This window comes from Colossoma macropomum, unplaced genomic scaffold, assembly GCF_904425465.1.
Source record: "Colossoma macropomum unplaced genomic scaffold, Colossoma_macropomum, whole genome shotgun sequence".
Lineage (NCBI taxonomy): Eukaryota > Metazoa > Chordata > Actinopteri > Characiformes > Serrasalmidae > Colossoma > Colossoma macropomum.
The window spans coordinates 1,114,155-1,131,455 of NW_023494794.1; the positions used below are offsets into that span (position 1 = coordinate 1,114,155).

General features: G+C 39.4%; 1 protein-coding gene and 1 long non-coding RNA gene across 2 annotated transcripts; one reads left to right on the top strand and one right to left on the bottom strand.

Annotated features, from left to right (window-relative positions):
* Positions 1 to 8,383: 8,383 nt before the first annotated feature.
* LOC118814309 lies at positions 8,384 to 12,189 on the bottom strand. The gene is made up of 3 exons (XR_005007714.1): positions 11,995 to 12,189; positions 11,145 to 11,314; positions 8,384 to 9,000 (listed from the first exon to the last, which is right to left on the bottom strand). It is a non-coding gene; the product is annotated as an uncharacterized LOC118814309 (long non-coding RNA).
* prkrip1 (PRKR interacting protein 1) lies at positions 12,053 to 16,923 on the top strand. Its single transcript, XM_036579845.1, has 6 exons — positions 12,053 to 12,236; positions 12,432 to 12,510; positions 14,128 to 14,228; positions 15,780 to 15,865; positions 16,004 to 16,068; positions 16,514 to 16,923. The coding sequence occupies exons 1-6, from the start codon at positions 12,111 to 12,113 to the stop codon at positions 16,606 to 16,608; spliced, it is 552 nt and encodes a 183-aa protein (XP_036435738.1). The 5' UTR covers positions 12,053 to 12,110; the 3' UTR covers positions 16,609 to 16,923.
* Positions 16,924 to 17,301: the final 378 nt, after the last annotated feature.

Here is a 17,301-nt window from a genome sequence, read left to right on the forward strand (position 1 = left end):
AAAAGCATGCTGAGGGTCTCCCAAAGTGAAACATACCATTTCTGTACTATCTGTCCCAAAAGTTAAGATGAGTTGTAAAATTCTGAAAATATAATCCCACAGGCATCTCCAAGTGAATGTTAAAGCACCTCTGCTGTAATGATGAAAAAGGATTCATTTTTATGTGTAAAACATAGCTATGGAACGCTTTTACAGAAGAACGTGAGTGGTAGTCTGACATTTCTCCAGCAGGGGGTGTGATTAGTACCCAAGTGAGCCATTAGAATGTGTGCCTCAGTATTATATTATTAAATATGTGATTTTGATTAAAGAATTTCATAAAATCAGTTCATGTTTAAAAGCATATATTTGTATAGCCACTGTTACGATATGCAAAAATCACAGCATCGGCTATGGAAATTAAAAATAATTTTAGCATCACATCTTAACACTTGAAACAAATCGAATCTTAACAAAATCGAAATTGAATTGAATCGTGAGGTCCCTAGAGATTCCAACTTCATGATAATTAAATTCTTCAGTTTATTACCGGGTCTAGCTGGTGTCCTCGAGCAGGGAAAAACCCAACTGTGCTGGACTCTGATCTTCACTCTCCAACAATTTAGCACTCTCTCTTTCTTGTATTTGTTTATAGTCAGGGAAGAAAAGTTTAAAGGGTCGTACTTAGACACGGCTAAAATTAGCATTTCAAAGGTTCAGTGCTATGAAGGGCCGCCCTTTAGAGGTCAATACAGCCAAAGGAGCAGCATTATTGGATGGAAATTCACGTGTAAAAGTTCACCAGCTGAACCCGATGTAAAATTTCACACAATAAATTAATTCGCACTGGAACTTTGGGATGCCAGATCACTCATTGCAACAAATTCCACTGGAATTAATTTATTTAGCTCATGAAAATTGGCTGGTAAACACTAGTGTGACTAGGCCCCAATCCTTAAATACATACTTTAGGTCGTGAGAAACTCATGACCTCATTTCACTCCGTCTGCCTTGTCCATTTTTTTGAGACAAGCGACAGACACATAAAAAGAAAATGTGTCAGTTTTACACACTTAGATTTTATATGTTAGATATAAGTGCTGTGTTGCTAACAACTGCTGGTATGCATGAACGGATGGCGAAAAACCTTTCAATTTAAGGGTTAAACATACCAAAGCATATGGAATTGTACTCCAGCCATAGATATACTGCTGCAAAGCCTGTAATTTTGTCTGATTATAAAGGGGGGGAATTTAATAATGAAAATTACATTGCACCATGTTGAGCTGGATTAGTCTCAGGACATGAGCCTTGATTGAGGAGACGGTGGTCAATCAATTACATTGATATTTTTGATTTGATACATTTCAAGTCATTTGGTGCTTATTGTAGACAAAATTAGTAAGTGGAGAAGTGGGTTAAAGATAAGTTTATGAACATTGTTATGTTTATGATTAGCAGTGTGAGCTAGCCATTGAATCAAGATTTATCACTAGCTAATTAAAGGAGTATTCCAGCCTAAAACTAGCATTTCATGTCATTTGTTGTGTCATGCAGTGCTCTGTAACACAGCATTATATCCCTCAGCCTCATCAGTTTGCCAGATTCACAGTTGTGTAGCCTTTTTGCATGTTTCTCACTACAGTACCCAGCATGCATTACATCATACAACCACTGGGAATCCCAGTCACACCATAAGGTGACCATAAAGAAATGAATACACAGCTACAAAATACTGATGTGAGATTCAGCTTCCTCGTGGTAACGTCAGCTATCTGACTTCTACATTAGCCAAAAAAAAAACAGCCCACACCCCAAAGTGCTTGTAGTTTTCCAAAAGTTCGTCCCATCTTCAAGAAGGGGGTTTCCTAGTCTTTAAAATGGAAAAGCACAATCTCAGGGCTATTGTAACACTGCTGTATGATGTAGTGGTGGTTACTTCTTTAATTCTGGCCAGAGAGTCCCTTTAACTTCAGTTGATATGGCCTAATCTACTGCCAATAATACAGGTGGACCTTCCATTAAAACATCGCAAACATCATAAACTCTAAAGTTAGCTGTTATAAAATAGATAAAGGTAAAGGATACATTGCAGCATGAATTTTTTTAAAGTAGTAGTGATGTTTGTCAGCTGTTATGCAGTGAGGAACCCTCAAGGCCTTCTAGGACTTGAGAGGAGGCCTAATGAATTCTGGAAACTAAAAACATACCTCTTCATTTTTCATTTCATGTTCATGTCCATTTTTATTCAAAGATTCTTGTACTGAAACTTTGTAAGTATTACAGTCCAACTCTTGTTTCATTGTTAAGTTCTGGATGGAAACAAGGGTTACATTCGGCGGAAATTTATCCAGTCGGGAATTGTTTTTCTCCGTGGTATCTAGTTAGACAGGCCTATAGCAAAGAGAGCTCTATTGGTTAGGACTCCCAAGAACTGAAGTCCCAATACCCAAAACCATCAGCATAATTTCGAAGTGGGCAGGACCAATTTTGTGCAGGAAAACAAAAATCACTCTAGGCCTTCTGGAAGTTCTAGACACATCACTGACTGTGAGTACGAGTAGCTGCCTAATCAATGGATTGTTAGAAATGGAAAACAGCAGCGACTCTATGCAGGACTCTTTACTGAAGGAGTCACTGTAAAACCGCTACAAGGTAAAATATATCTGTACAAGCTTGAAGTAAATCATAGAACTTGTCTTGTAGAAGCTCCAAACGTCTGTCCTTAATCTCGATCTGTCAAAAATTGTTTAAGCGGCTTAGCGCTAACAAAGTACTGGAAACCCATAGGGATGCTAGCAAATGTTTGCATCATCACAGTGTTGCTTTTTTTCCTCATATTTTGAGTTATGACATTTGTGGCTTGAATTGAAGGCCTAGCTCTGATAGCCACCTTTCACCACTGCTATTAAATCAAGACAACTTGCGACATGGAGCTACAAAAAGCTCAATAACAGTAACTAATATTACTCAGTCTACCACTTATAATCCAGTTCCATTAAAAACATTTCTGCAAAAAGGAACAAACTATAAAGCTTTTTTTCTTGATTCTGAAATATATTCAACAGCAGACATTCTCAATTTTCAGTTTGATCACTGTCTAGCTATTACAACAGAGAAAGGGCTCTTGCACTACTGTTCTACTGCAGAGCTCTCTAGAGAATGCTGCACTATAACAACCCCAGTCCCAATTCAGGAAACAGATTGTGAAGGAGAGGAGCTCAGCTTGCCAAAAATGTAGCTGTCAGTCTGCTAAATTAAAGGCAAGATTCTTGTCATGCTGCGGCGAATCTTCCGCTCCACAAACGCCACAGTCTGTAAAAGAGCATCATCCAAATGTGACAAACTCACAGAAGACCTTGTCAAACCATTCAGTGTTACATTACACCATGAACTAGACAGGCCATAAATGAATGTACAAGCTGTAGTGGAGATAGGCAGTCATTACCAAGCAATTTTAGCTTTACCACGCCCTGTCTTGGGATCTTCCTAGAAGTCATTTTTCCGTGATAGCATCAGTCCATAGAGTACGCAAACACAAAAGTTCTGATTCAGTCCACCACCCTTTTGGTGATTTCCCCTATCTACAATACATCAAGGCACTTTCGGGAACTGTCCCATCCCACCATGTCTCTTAGACTTTCAAGGGAAATCCCTGAAAGCCTTGTATTTATCAGGATTTAGACTCATACAGGCGTGCCGTGGCATCTCTTGTTCTGGCACGTGGTCAGTGTTTAGACTATGAACACAAAACTCATTTCTGATTAAAACTAAGGTTCCAAAATAGGTGAACTGCAATTCATAATTGTAGTGGTTTATAATCTAGATATCCCTAATGTTTTGTACACTTGTGTCTATTATGGCTATTACCTAAGGAATACTGAGATTTCTTGTTTCAGTAAAATTGTTTTTACAGTAAACAAAAGCTAAATGCAAATTCCAGGGAAACAAATCACCTACCCTGTATCAGGATGTCCCAGTAAAAGGCAGGCTCCAGCGTTTTTGCTGCAGTTAGCATGGATAAAAAATACCCCCCAAAATGTCAGATAAAGATGTAGATGTGTTACGCATGTGTGGACAGCACATTACATGCAGTAAAACCATTACCTCTTGCCAGGAACATATAGTTCCATTAGCCAATGATAGTGTTTCACTAGCTAGCGTGTTTTGCTTGTTATCACTTGTACTCTGGACATTAAAAGAGCATGGACTAAAAGAATTTGGGGGTTGGTTTTAGAGGGGTATACCTTGCACCAAAAGTTTAACAAGTTGCCTCCAGATGTGTGCTCTTCTTATGAGATTACATCTGGCCCCAGAAGACTAGAACCCTGGTAGTTGCACATGCACAGTTAGAGTTAGGCATAATTTTTGTTAGTCAATCTTAAGCTCTTCGGGCAGTTTTTGACCACAGAGCTGCTTTTGGCTGGATATTTTGGGTGCCGGACCACTCTCAAACTATCAGTAAAGCTAACATGTGAAAAAACCCAACCAACACCCCACCTGATACACTTGTACCAGCACCGCACATGCTACCATGTCAGTGTCACTGCTGTACATGATAAGCCACCAATCAAATCCTATCTGGTCATGAGGGTCATGAACAGATAAAAGGTGATGACCCTCTACTCCTCTAACCTTCCCCAACCTCATGTTTCTGGTCTGTGAGTGGTCAACAGCAGTCCTGCGACCAGAAAATGACCAATGATGAATTAAGTAGAAGGTGACTAACAAATTGTGCATCAACAGATGGGCCACAGTCTGTAATTGTACTCATTCTGGACCTACAAAGTAAGTGGACCTTCTAATTAACGTAGCCAGTGAGTGGTACAAAGTAGGTAAGTGTTTCTAAAAAAAGTGCATGGTCCAGTAAAGAAGCTTTTGAGATTCAGACTGAGAAGCAGAAAAGGGACAGTGCTCCTGAGGCTTAGGACAGAGCCAGATTCACTGAGGCTTTGTATTGAAAAGAATAGCACCATCGACATGAACCTCTGAGGAATGTCAAACAAGTGGGAGCTCTGGAGCTAATCGCTTGCGCTGGCCTGCACTGCATTTTAATGGCACTGTCTCTCAGCACGGAGACGTTTAGGTCATGTAAAAAGTCAATGTTAAATGTAAATTAGCCTGAGGCAGGAGCTTTATAGGGAAATGTTGATTAGTAGGGCTGTGTGGACACTGAACTGCATACATAGAATGTTCTCTCATGTGCAGCCTACATACTGTTCACAGATACATGCTAACAAATGCCTCAAGACAGTAGTACACTTACACCATCTGGTGTGTACTCCTTAACTCATTCAGGTCAAATCCTGCTTGTATCTGTAAGCTGAAGCAAATTCTGAGAAGGTTTCTCCTCAGCATCTTCTCTGTCTTGTGTGTTCTGTGTTGTTTTCCAACCGTCTGGTGAGAACATCGGTTCCTGACAGAATGGTCATTTTCTGCTTGACATGATGCCCTTGGGAGAAAGATGAAGGGTGACGACCCTCCACTCTTCTAACCTCCCCCAACCTCATGCTCCGGGCTGTGAGTGGACTAACCAAATGAACCCCTTGTAGCAAGGCTAATGGAGTACAGGAGGCACACAGCGGGGATTTGAGCCCGTTGGCTGTGAATGGCAGGGGCTTTTCATCTCCCCAAAACTGTTTTGCATGCAAATGCGAGCCAGCTCTGGACAACAGTACCCTCTGCAACTGATCTCTGCGAGCCAAACTTTTCAGAAAGGCAGCGACTACTGACTGGACTTGTTATCCAGCTAATTAAAAGCTTACCGAAGCGACAACAAGGTTGGGATTTTGTAGCCTTCACAGGGGAAGGCTACATTTTGTGCATAAAACCCTGCTCTAATTTGATCACCATACAGGCCCTATAAATATCTACTCCGCCGCCGGCCAACATAATGGAGCGTTGCCCGTAAAATTCATTATTCAATACGTGAGGTAATACAGCATTTAATGTGTAGTATCTGTGCCAGCGGAATGTTGGCTGAATTCCTCCGAACCATCACATATTAAACCATACATTTGGTGCGCTCTGTCGCAATCAAGGAACCACACTGAGGCTCTCTCACAAGCCCCTGCTGGTCAAGCAGTTACCTTTTTCTCTGCAAAAAAGCAGTTGACGCTAATAGAGTCTGCAGATTGATTGGCTTGCCCATGGGCTCCTTGAAGGCTGGGTTTAATTCCTGCTCTAATCCCGTGCCCGTAAGCCACGCTTGGAATGCCCGCCGCTGCGTTTCCAGAAGTTCAAAGATGGATGGGCTCTATTAAAGCGGATTGCTTTCTTCTTTGTCATGTCAGGGCCTTGGAGTTATGCACATACGGGTTTGATGTTTAATTGGAGCAGAGATATTCAAATTCGAGCAAGTCTCCTGGCACTGTTTTTGTGTCTGAGGGTGGGGTCTGAGGCTGAAAGAAGGCCATTAGGCCTATCAGATATCCTTCGGATGGGTTTTTGTTTTGTTTCAGAGGTTGGTGGGGACCTAGGGGCGGTTCTTCCAAATGCAAGGGCAACTGAAAGGCAATGAATGGAGGAAGAGGAGTGGAGATTCAGTGCTTGGCCCCCTTTAGGCTTTGATCTTTTACTGCTGTCAAGGGAATGGCAGAGGCCCACTGGATGAGGTAGGGAATTTGAGGCGACTTATGTGTGGTGATTGTGTGTCTGAGAGGGGGTGGCTAGGTGATCAATCTAAAACCCCCAGGGTCATATTAGATGCGCATAAGCCAGCGCCCTGCACATTCTGAAATCTCTATCTGCTGCAGCTTCACCACATCCTCTGCAGACTAGGCCAGCACGGCTTATTTGGGATATCCTCTGACTCATCTCATAAAGCATTTCTCTGCTAATGTTTTTTTTTCTCTTCCTTCTTGCTGTGCAAGTGTCATGTTACATAACAAAGCAGCCTTCACCATACATTATCCCCAACATTCACTTCACATAATGAAACTGTATTGACAGAACTGCTGACCGCACAAAGGGACCTGGCTCCAAGAAGAGACACCGGGGGGGCTGAGGGACCGTTGTTTGAATCAGAGCCTGCATGCGTGTGAGAAGCGCTGCCATGGCCTATTAAGACCCACGCCAATGGTAATGAAGCAAACCTGCTAGATCCAGAAGCAGCTGAACAGAATTCAGTACACAAGCTACCACACATGTGCAGACGCATTTGTGTGAACATAAGCCCACACATTCATGCGGTACTGTAAACTGTACATGTCACACATGCATACGCCTACAGGAATTATAGTTGTGGTCTCATTTGCCTGGCTGATTAGCTTTGAGGACGCCCCGTTTCTCTGTCTGTGCACAAAAATAACACTGCCCACCTTGTTAACCGTGTAATACATAAACGCACACACACACACACACACACGTGTATATATATATATATATATCTATAGATGTATATTTATTTCAAGTTGTTTTTTTGTGGTCAATGTTTTGAATTTTTAACAAATGAAGTATAAAGAATTAATATTACATTCATCTTTCGAATACAGACAGAATAGACATGAAAACAGAAAAATAAAAGCACAAATATGCCTGTTATAACACTGAGACAGACATAAGTATAAGTATACAGGATGGGTTATTAAGAGCACTTGTTTTAATGGGGTAATATCAAATCCTTAATAGCTTGCAGCCCACGCCAATACTGCGGCTGATTATTCTTTATTAATGCTAGGGGGAAATAATAATCATAATTTTATTACTGCATTTTGTTGTGATAATAGCCTTCGTAGCAGCATTTGGACAAATGTTTAGGGCCTGCATTAAAGTGAAAAAATGGCAAGTGTTCCTGTCAATAGGAATTTTAACATATTTGGATATAGGGTATATACGTGTTGCTAATAACACTGTAATCCCAAAACATGCAGTGGCTCCACGAGTTAAAATGTGTCTACTTGCATTCTTTTCTAATTTATTATATAGTTTTTCATTACAAAAGATATTATCAGTGTAACAGTGTGACTGCAAAGTAGAATCTTTGAAATATTTACATGGATGTCAAAATTTCTTAGTGTTTGGTATGTCCCCATTTTGCTTTTCTGACAGTGTGCACTTGGGCTGGCACAGACTCCACAGATTTGTGCAAAAGCTTCTGATGAGTAGATCAAATCCACCTGAGAGTTGTCTGAACATGAGCTTGAAGGAAAAATGAATGATAAATGATATGATAATGCAAGAAAAATCTAAAATCTGACCTTTTTTAGGGTATTAACATGGTTGATCTCACAAATTTGCTTGCGTTTGAATAATGACCTCCAAATAGTGCACAATTGTGAATATTTTCATTTTTTTTTACTTGTCATAACTTCTCTGTTTACATCTGTTCCCAAAATTCTAAAATATTCTGTTGTTTATTTCTAGGTTTAAATGAAAAAATCCAAATTTTCAACAAGGTCTCAGATTTTTGGGCCCCACTGTAAATATGTGCAGATAGTGTCAGCACTGCAATAAGGCACGGGAACCTTACTGTATACCATACAGTGTGTGAAAAGGAATCAGCAAGTCTATTTATACTCATTTTGATTTGAGAATCTGACTTTGATGGCCAATTTGTATGATACTAATTGGTGGCTATAAGCTTCCATTACTTGTCAGTTACCTTAGCCTCCAGGATAAAACTAAAGAAATGAAATTTGGACACCAACATGTCTTGGCTGATGGGCTACATTTAGCATAAGAGGAAAACTGTGTACATTTAATTTTTGTTATTATTGTTGTTTATCTATTGCTTTAGACAAGAATAAAGCATTTACATTATTGTTTTTGTTTTCTTTAACAAAATTGCAATGAATTTTCTGTGACTGCACATACAGTCCGTGTGCGCTTTGCAACATATGCCTTTTTCATTTATTCAGGGGCTGAAGGGTCCATGGCCCCCTTGTACAGCATTACGTTTCACGGCAGTGGCTGACAAGTTAACACAAGGGAGCTTCTCTCTCGCGTTAATGGCTGACTCTGTGTGACAGGCATTTCAATGCTTCTCACAAGCGCAGCGCAACATTCCTTCTCCTATGAGGCCTGGCAGAGAAAGAAAGAAAGCAAGAAGAAAAGACAGAAAAAGGAGAGAAAGAGCAGAAAAAAAGAAAAATTATTGTCACCTGGGGCGACAGCCTCTGGTTTGCTTTATACACACAGAAAGGATTACACCACACGTGTGGAATGTGAGCCAAAACATAATACATCATACAGCCAGCTCTGAGAGAGGTATGTGAATGTTGGCCTTTCTCAGGTAATGAAGGCAAGTGTATAGTCATATGCAAAAGTTTGGGCACCCCGGTCAAATAACACATTTTTGTTGTTGTTATTGATTTTCTCATTGAAAATAATTTAGCACAGTTTTCCAGAGAACATGCTTCTGCACATTTTAAGGCACAATTACTCTTTATTTACTGGAAGAAAGGAGGCTGGAAAATGGTCATGCAAAAACAAATTATGATAAATTACTATTGGTGACCTACACAAACAAAACAGGCCCTCTGGGAGAAAAATGAAATGAATTTGCATTATGTTGTCGAGTAGTTCAAACATATATTTCGCTGTTGTCAGAACAAAACCTTGTATCTCCAAAATGATAACTTCACAAGAGAAGGAAAAAACCTACTTTACTTTTAATGTAAGTCAATGGAACCAGAATTTTTTCCAAGTCATTTTGGGTCATTTGTTTTAGTCCATTCATCATGAAATTTACATACATTGTAAGGGGCAACAGGCATTTTCAAATTATGTCAAAAACTGAAAAATGTAAAAAAATGGAGATACTAGGTTTTCTTTTGACAACAGCGATTTATTAAATTCACCCTTTGCCTACTGGCTTCTATTATGAGTGAGTTTTGAGTCAACAGGTTTTACCTCATCTGAGGTAATCGATGGTACAAAACAGATATGCCAGCTAGACATTAGGTTGCAAAATGCTGGAATATCCCTTTAAATATATAATATTTAGGCCTGTTTAGGTCTCAGGAAGATGCTGAGCAAGAGTACAGAGACACCACTGTGGACATACACAGCTGTACACTGTCCTGATTAACTCCCTTGCTCATCATAATATAAACCTGCTTTTCACATAAAGTTGTGCATTTTTCACTTAGGTCAGTCCAATGGGGCAAAAAAACAAGGCCATGTAAGGATACATATATATATATATATATATATATATATATATATATATATATGTATATATATGTATACATACACATATATGTGTGTGTGTGTGTGTGTGTGTGTGTGTGTGTGTGTGTGTGTGTGTATACACATATAAGTGAAAAATGCACAACTTTATGTGATACTGCAACCCAGCTATTGATGCTCCATTTATGTTAACCATCCTGTAGCCCTTCAGTGGTCAACTTCCGAGACAGAGACGGCAGAGACGTTCTCAGCCGAATATTTTTAGGTGGTGGACCACTCTGAATCTAGCAATGACACTGATGTGTGAAAACCTCAGCTACTCCACTGTGTCTGATATACACATGCCAAGACCACACACAATAACATGTCAGTGTCGCTGCTGTGCTGAGAATAATCCAACGCTCAAATAATATCTAGCCAAGAGCGCTTCTGTGGTCAGAAACTGACCAATGCTACAGTCTGTAACTAACTATACACCTATGGTAAGTATTCACCACCACCACGTTAGTGCTGAGAATGATCCACCACCCAAATAATATCTGCTCTGTGGTGGTCCTGTGGGCGTTCTGACCATTGATGAACATGGAAAAGAGGGGATAACCAATTATGCCGAGAAACAGATGGACTGCAGTCTGTAATTGTAGAACTGTACCTATACGGTAAGTGGAGCTGATAAAATGGACAATGAGCCTCATTCACCAAGCATTCTTAAGAAGAAATTACATCTTAAAAGCCACTAACTCAGTTTTTATGAAGATTCTGGCATTAACGAATGTTTTCTTATGTGGAATTTGTGCTTGGTTGAGAACACAATCTAAACATACTCAAGAGCACAAAAGTGTGAACAGTTCTGTGGATCTGATGTACACTTGACTTGATGTACACTTGGCTTGACTTGACTTGACTTCTTAGGACCTTTTTCAAGAACATGTTTAAGAAAAAACTTAGGAAGATACTGGTGACTGAGGCCCAAAGAGTGAAGACACAAGGTAAGTGTACGTAATAAAGTGGGTGAGTGTACAAGGTGTACTTACCAAATAGGTATATTAAGTAAAAGAGCACACTGGGGGCAGGAAGGCAAGATGGGGCAGACTGGAGAAAGCAAATGTCAACCTGAAAGCAAAGCCAATCCTGGACATTAATTAATCCTTAGACAAAAGTCCCAGTTGGATGCGTTTTTTAGGTCCCAAAGTGGAGATGCATCCTGGAAGAGAAGACATATGTTTACCCTACACTATACAGGTGCAATGCACAGCCACCCTGTCGTCAATGTTGTCAGCCCCATCTAACTCATTCAACACTGGCCAGTTTCTGACCACAGGGCTGCTTTTAAAGGGCCTATATCTTTCATTTTTCTTGTATTTTATTCATTTACTATTCATTATACTCATTCAAAATGATGGTTTTTGGAACCGGTGGTTCCAAAACGCACTTCGTCATATTCTTCATAACTTTCTTATTTCATAAGCTACATTTAAAAGGTGGGTGTCGTATGAGAGCTGTAACTGTCTTCTTTCCAGTCAAATAGATGGGTAATGTAATTTTAAAAACTTATAATAAAAGAAGCTGAACTCACAATTTTTACTGTCTACTGAAAGTCGACCCATTTTTCCACAAATCTGGGATATAAACTATGAACAGATGGCGTCTCTTCAGTGATCTGCTCTGTAAAAACTATTTTTATAAAATAATACAAAGATCGTCTAAGATTTTTGGCTTTCAGCCGTAAATTGTAAGCAAAATGTGTATGATCATAAAACGCATGTTCTGTTAACCAAAATAAATAAATAAATAAATAAAAATTAACATTTATTTCATGCAGTTACTGAATAATTTGCCTTACGATTTGGTCACGTAAATTCAGATGGAAAAACCAAAACGTACCCTGAAGCAAGCCGCTTGAGATTCAACGACACCGCTCTGGTGAGGTGGTAGGTGGCAGTCAGCTCAGAAAGCGCAGAAACATCTGCTCACCCGAAGAAGCTGGGCGAATGTGAAACATGGCGGTCCCTCAGAAAGACGCTAAACCAGGGAAACCCGGCGGAAAAGAGCCGCAGCCTTTAATAATTGCCAAATCTCCAGCAGAGGAGCAGCGTCTGAAATTGGAGAGGTTAATGCGAAACCCAGTGAGTGTTCACAGCTGAGCTTTGTCGAGCCTTTCAGTGATGCTGCTGCAGCCGGTTAGCATCACTCGCTAGCTAGGTTAGCTCGCTACTCAGCACGGTGTCTGCGGTAACATAGCTGTGTTAGCTAGCTTAGCTATATTCGGTAAAACGAGAGATTTTAAATACAGTTGTGTGGATAAATGTTTTATTTTATAGGACAAACCTGCACCCATACCTGAAAGACCTAAAGAATGGAATCCAAGGGCTCCTCCAGAGTTTGTACGAGACGTTATGGGTGAGTTGTGTTCAGACGAGCTCGTAATAAACACGGTCCGCTCGTTGTTAGCGTTAGTTTATCATACAGAACCGGGTTATAACTGCCGAAAGAACAGTTATCAGCTCTACACACGCTGAGTGGTACCTGCTACAATTAAATGTACGTTTTGGGAAACCAGTAAAAAATAATTAGCTACCCGTGAATCCGTCACGTGTGTGTGTAAATGTGTAGCTAAGTTTGCTAGCTAGGTTAGCTAGTTAGGTTACGTAGGTTGTGTGTAAATACTGTTTAACAGACTTAAAGGGAAAATCCACCTAAACAGTGTTTCCATAATTAAATAGTTAAGACGTAAACAAAGTCATTCCGGATGATCTAATGTGAAATGCGTTGTTATAAAGTAACCGCTTCAGAATTGTTCACATTGGTCGTAATAGGAACCAGACGTCTGCAGTGATTAAAGGGTCCATATCCTATATTTTTCTTTTACTTTCCCCTCTAAGGTTCACTTCTAACGTGGGTGTGATTTTATTTACCAAAACAGTCATGACTCATTTTCACATGACCACTTTGCAACTTACTGGGCTGTTTTCATTCACTCCTTGCACCCTGTTGTTCAATGGTCAGGACCCTCACAGAGCAGGTATTATTTGGGTGGTGGATCATTCTCAGCACTGCAGTGACACCGACGTGGTGGTGGTGGTGTGTTAGTGTGTTCTGCTGGTCTGAGTGGATCAGACACAGCAGTGCTGTGTGCTGGAGTTTTTAAACACCTCACTGCTGGACTGAGAATAGTCCACCAACCAAAAATATCCAGCCAACAGCGTCCTGTGGGCAGCGTCCTATAAAGAAATCTCAGTTCGTAAGTTTGTCAACAGTGAACCATTTCCCATCAAACCACTCTGAATGATTTTATTTACGTCTCAGTGATTGATAATTGAGAATATAAAAAATATAAATAATTTTGATTAATCAGTGGAATTCACTTTTAATGGCCCGTATTTATTAAACTTATCAGAGTACGAATGCTGATCTGGGGTCAGCATACAGCTTTTATGTATCACTGTAGAGAATTACACGAGCCGATGAAATCTGATATTAAATCAGTGTTTTTACTTTTAAATGCTTGGTAAGTATTGGCCCATAGAAGGTTTCACTAAATGTGTCACCTTTTTAGTTGTTATTATTATTAGCTTTTGACTACCACTTAACATCAAACAAACTGTATATTTTAATTGCTTACATGCCTAACCTAATCTCAAACAGATTTGCTTGTGTGTTTTTGACCCTGGGTGGCATACCATTATTGATAAAAATGAACAAAAGTGCATTCACCCGGCGGCCACAACTGCTTTTAGCTATGCTTCATGTTTGAACCTTTTTATAGATGACAGTATGTCATGCTAAATGGTGGTCATAAGCTTCCAAACCTTGTTAGCTACCATGAAGCCTCATTTCAAATCCCAAGAAGCAAACTTCAGACACCGAACATGTCTTGAGCATTTCTACAGTTACAATAGCTACATTTTTTTTGTCTTCAACTGCTTTTGGGCTCAGGGAATTTTGATTTTTAGGACCTACTTTGTGCAAATATGCCCATTTACTTTTTTCATTTCAACCAGTGTTGTTTCCCACCAGGCTCCAGTGCTGGGGCAGGCAGCGGGGAGTTTCATGTGTACAGACACTTGAGGCGGCGCGAGTATCAGAGACAAGACTTCTTGGACCGGTTGTCAGAAAAGGTAACTGGATCTCCTTAAGTATTTCAGATGAAGGGTTTGTTCACTTTACATACCTCAAAGTTCTGGCATAGGTAACATATTCAGTTAGACTTAATGTATGCATCTTCAAGAGCCCATAGCCTACTTTTTGTGTAATTTTTTCCCCCACTTAAGGTTCACTTATAACAATTGTGTGGGTTTATGTACCAAAAATGGTCATAATTTACATGAGAGTTTTCCAACCTTGCTTTGTCCCAAAAACAGGCTGTTTTTGTTACTGTGTGTTAAAGACTGATATAAGATGATAAATGAGCTCTGCTCTGATTGGCTGTCCTATGTTGTGCCTCATTCAGAAAACACTCAAAGCTAAAACATGCCCTGAAACTTCAATAAGAATGGGTGGGGATAAATTGCTGTAGGCTGAATAGGTGGATATGTGTAAATAAATAGATTCTTGTGTCACAAATTGAATTCAAAACGGACTTTTTCGGCAGAGTTTCCATATGTTCAATGGTATGTTATAAAAACATAATAAAGCCCTTTGAATACACATACCTTCAATATTTGAAGATTTCATTATTAGGCCGTTTATGTACAGTTATGGCAATTGTTGATGCTTTTCTATTCACTATGCCTTGCATTTGGATGTAATTTGTATATTGTTATTGATAGCAGTTTAGTAAAGGGCCTATATATCATGGAAGAAAGAATTATTTTGTGTGTAAACAAAGATTTTCCAAAATTACTTTCCAATCCATTCAGTCCACAAATTGAAACTTGGCTGCAAAATCAGCCCATTTTGAATCCACTTGTGATGTCATGAAAGCAAACGTCCTACCTGCCTACGGCAGTTTCTCTGCTCCTTGACATTGACGTTATAAGAAGTGTGTCAGCCAGAATACTGGGCAGCCAGTCAGAACTGACATTATTTACATGTATTCGCAGGCTCAAGTTGGGGTGCACTGGTCTAATTGAAAATGCGCTTTCTAATTGAAAATAAGTTAACACATCCTCTACATAGAACACACTTTTGCACATTTTAATGCACAGTTACTGTTTATTCGCTGAATTAAACATATTAGGGAAAAATTCATAAAATGCCTGTTGGACCTTTCCTTTTTTTGTTTCCAGTATGTTAAACTCAGCAAATAAACATAAATATATAAATTGTATACAGAAAGGTGCAGAAAATGCCATTTTTAAGTTTGTTACATGTGTAAGATGTGTTGTTATTTTTACTTATTTTTCTATTTGACAAACTTTTACACACAATTGTGTGTAAAGACACCGTAAAAATAGTAAAACATAGCCATTTAATTTAAGGGATAAAGTGGTGGGGAAAAAGGTCATGCTAAAATGAATTCTGACTATTTTGTTGTACATAAATTCAAACAAACATAATAACTGGACCTTAAGTGTTATTACTGAAAAATATATTACAGGAAAGATGCTGTCTTTGGGCCTTAATGCCAGTATCAGGCCTGCATTGCCATTGCTTGTTTGTTTGTTTGTTTTTTTAAGTATATGTTTTGAGGCAGCTACCCTAGAACTTATGTTACTCAACTATTTCAGCAAAATATGGATGAAGAATATCTGAAGAAAATAGAGGAAAATCAAAAGGCTGCTGAGGCCAGGACAGCCAAAAGAAGGAAGAAGAGGTAAACTTGATCATTTATCTTTTTCTTCAGTGGTTTTGCTGAAAAAAAAAAACTCTAAAAAGTGTGTGGTTGAATAGATTTCAGTATGTATGTGCATGTATGAAAGTAAGAACCTGAACATGGTCCTGCTTTCTTTAGAGAGAAGCTCAAACTGAAGAAGCAGATGGCCAAGAAAGCCAAAGTGGAAAGTAAAAAAGAATCAGGTATGGCTGTCTGACTTGTTTGTTTTCTTGCCTTTTGTTGCGTCTCCATTTATCCATTCATGTTACTCATGTTAAAAGTATTTGGACACCTGACCATCACACCTGCATGAGCTTGTTAGACATCTCATTCCAAAATAGTGGGTATTAATATGAAGTTATTTTCACAATAATAGCACGTGGAGTTGACCAGGGCAGATCTAGAAATTTTGGCATCCTATGACAGTCACTGAGCTCTTCAGTTTAACCCATTCTACTGCCAGTGTTTGTCTATAGAGATTGCATGGCTGTGCACTTGATTTTATACACCTGTTAACAATAAGTGTGGCTGAAACACTTCAGCTCAGTAATTCGGAGGGATATCCTTTTGTCCATATAGTGTATATTTTGCTGTGGTTATTGCTGCACGGTCAGACCAGGGAGCAATAACTGTGTCTGTTCTCCTCAGATAAGGAAGAGTCTTCGACAAGTGATAACGACTCTGAGGAGCAAGAAGCGGAGGATGATGCGGAGGTGCCCAGCTTTGTCATGGGGAAGAGGTGACCCTGGAGAACGTGTGATCATATCATTGTGAAAGTAGCCAGTGTGTTGGGGCTTAAGTCCAGTGCCATTCTAAACCAGCTAAAGACTTTCAGAAGCATTTTACGTGGAATAAAGTTGAAGTTTGCCTGACCTGGTCAGAGTCTTACAGCACTGGTATTTTCAGTCAAGCAAGATGGTATATATTGCATAGCTTGTCAGGAATAGGTCTTGATAAATTGATGTAATTGTGTTCATTACTGTTTAGACAAGATCAATTTGACTGAACTGTCTTTTACTGTACATAATATATTTTTAATAAACTGCTACTAAAGGAGATTAACGCTGTGGGCTGGTGATGAGTGCTTTTGAACATTGTTTTGATTTTGATTTGCATACAAAATACCTGACCCATTATTAACACTTCTTTCTATTAAATTAAAATGCTTAATGAGAAAGCATATCGAAAGGATATTTAAAGTAGACATGCACTATATGGCTAAAAGTATGTGAACACCAGTGAAGTCAGTGAAGAGCATAAAACAAACCAACAATTTAATTCAGTCTTTGATATGTTTTGCCCTGTCATTTGCTCCTCTGTGTTGAACAGCTCATTTTTTGGATGCTGATTTTCTATGTTAATGACCACTGCTCTCACTGACTGTCTTAGTGAATGGGGCAGATTAGGGGAAATGGGAGTTGTGCAGTGGAAGTGAC

Bases quoted from the DNA above. Each gene is read 5' to 3' on its own strand.
- prkrip1 (XM_036579845.1), top strand. From the start codon at position 12,111: ATGGCGGTCCCTCAGAAAGACGCTAAACCAGGGAAACCCGGCGGAAAA. The intron at 12,511-14,127 runs GTGAGTTGTGTT...GTTTCCCACCAG, and splicing joins GTTTGTACGAGACGTTATGG to GCTCCAGTGCTGGGGCAGGC. The intron at 15,866-16,003 runs GTAAACTTGATC...TGCTTTCTTTAG, and splicing joins GCCAAAAGAAGGAAGAAGAG to AGAGAAGCTCAAACTGAAGA.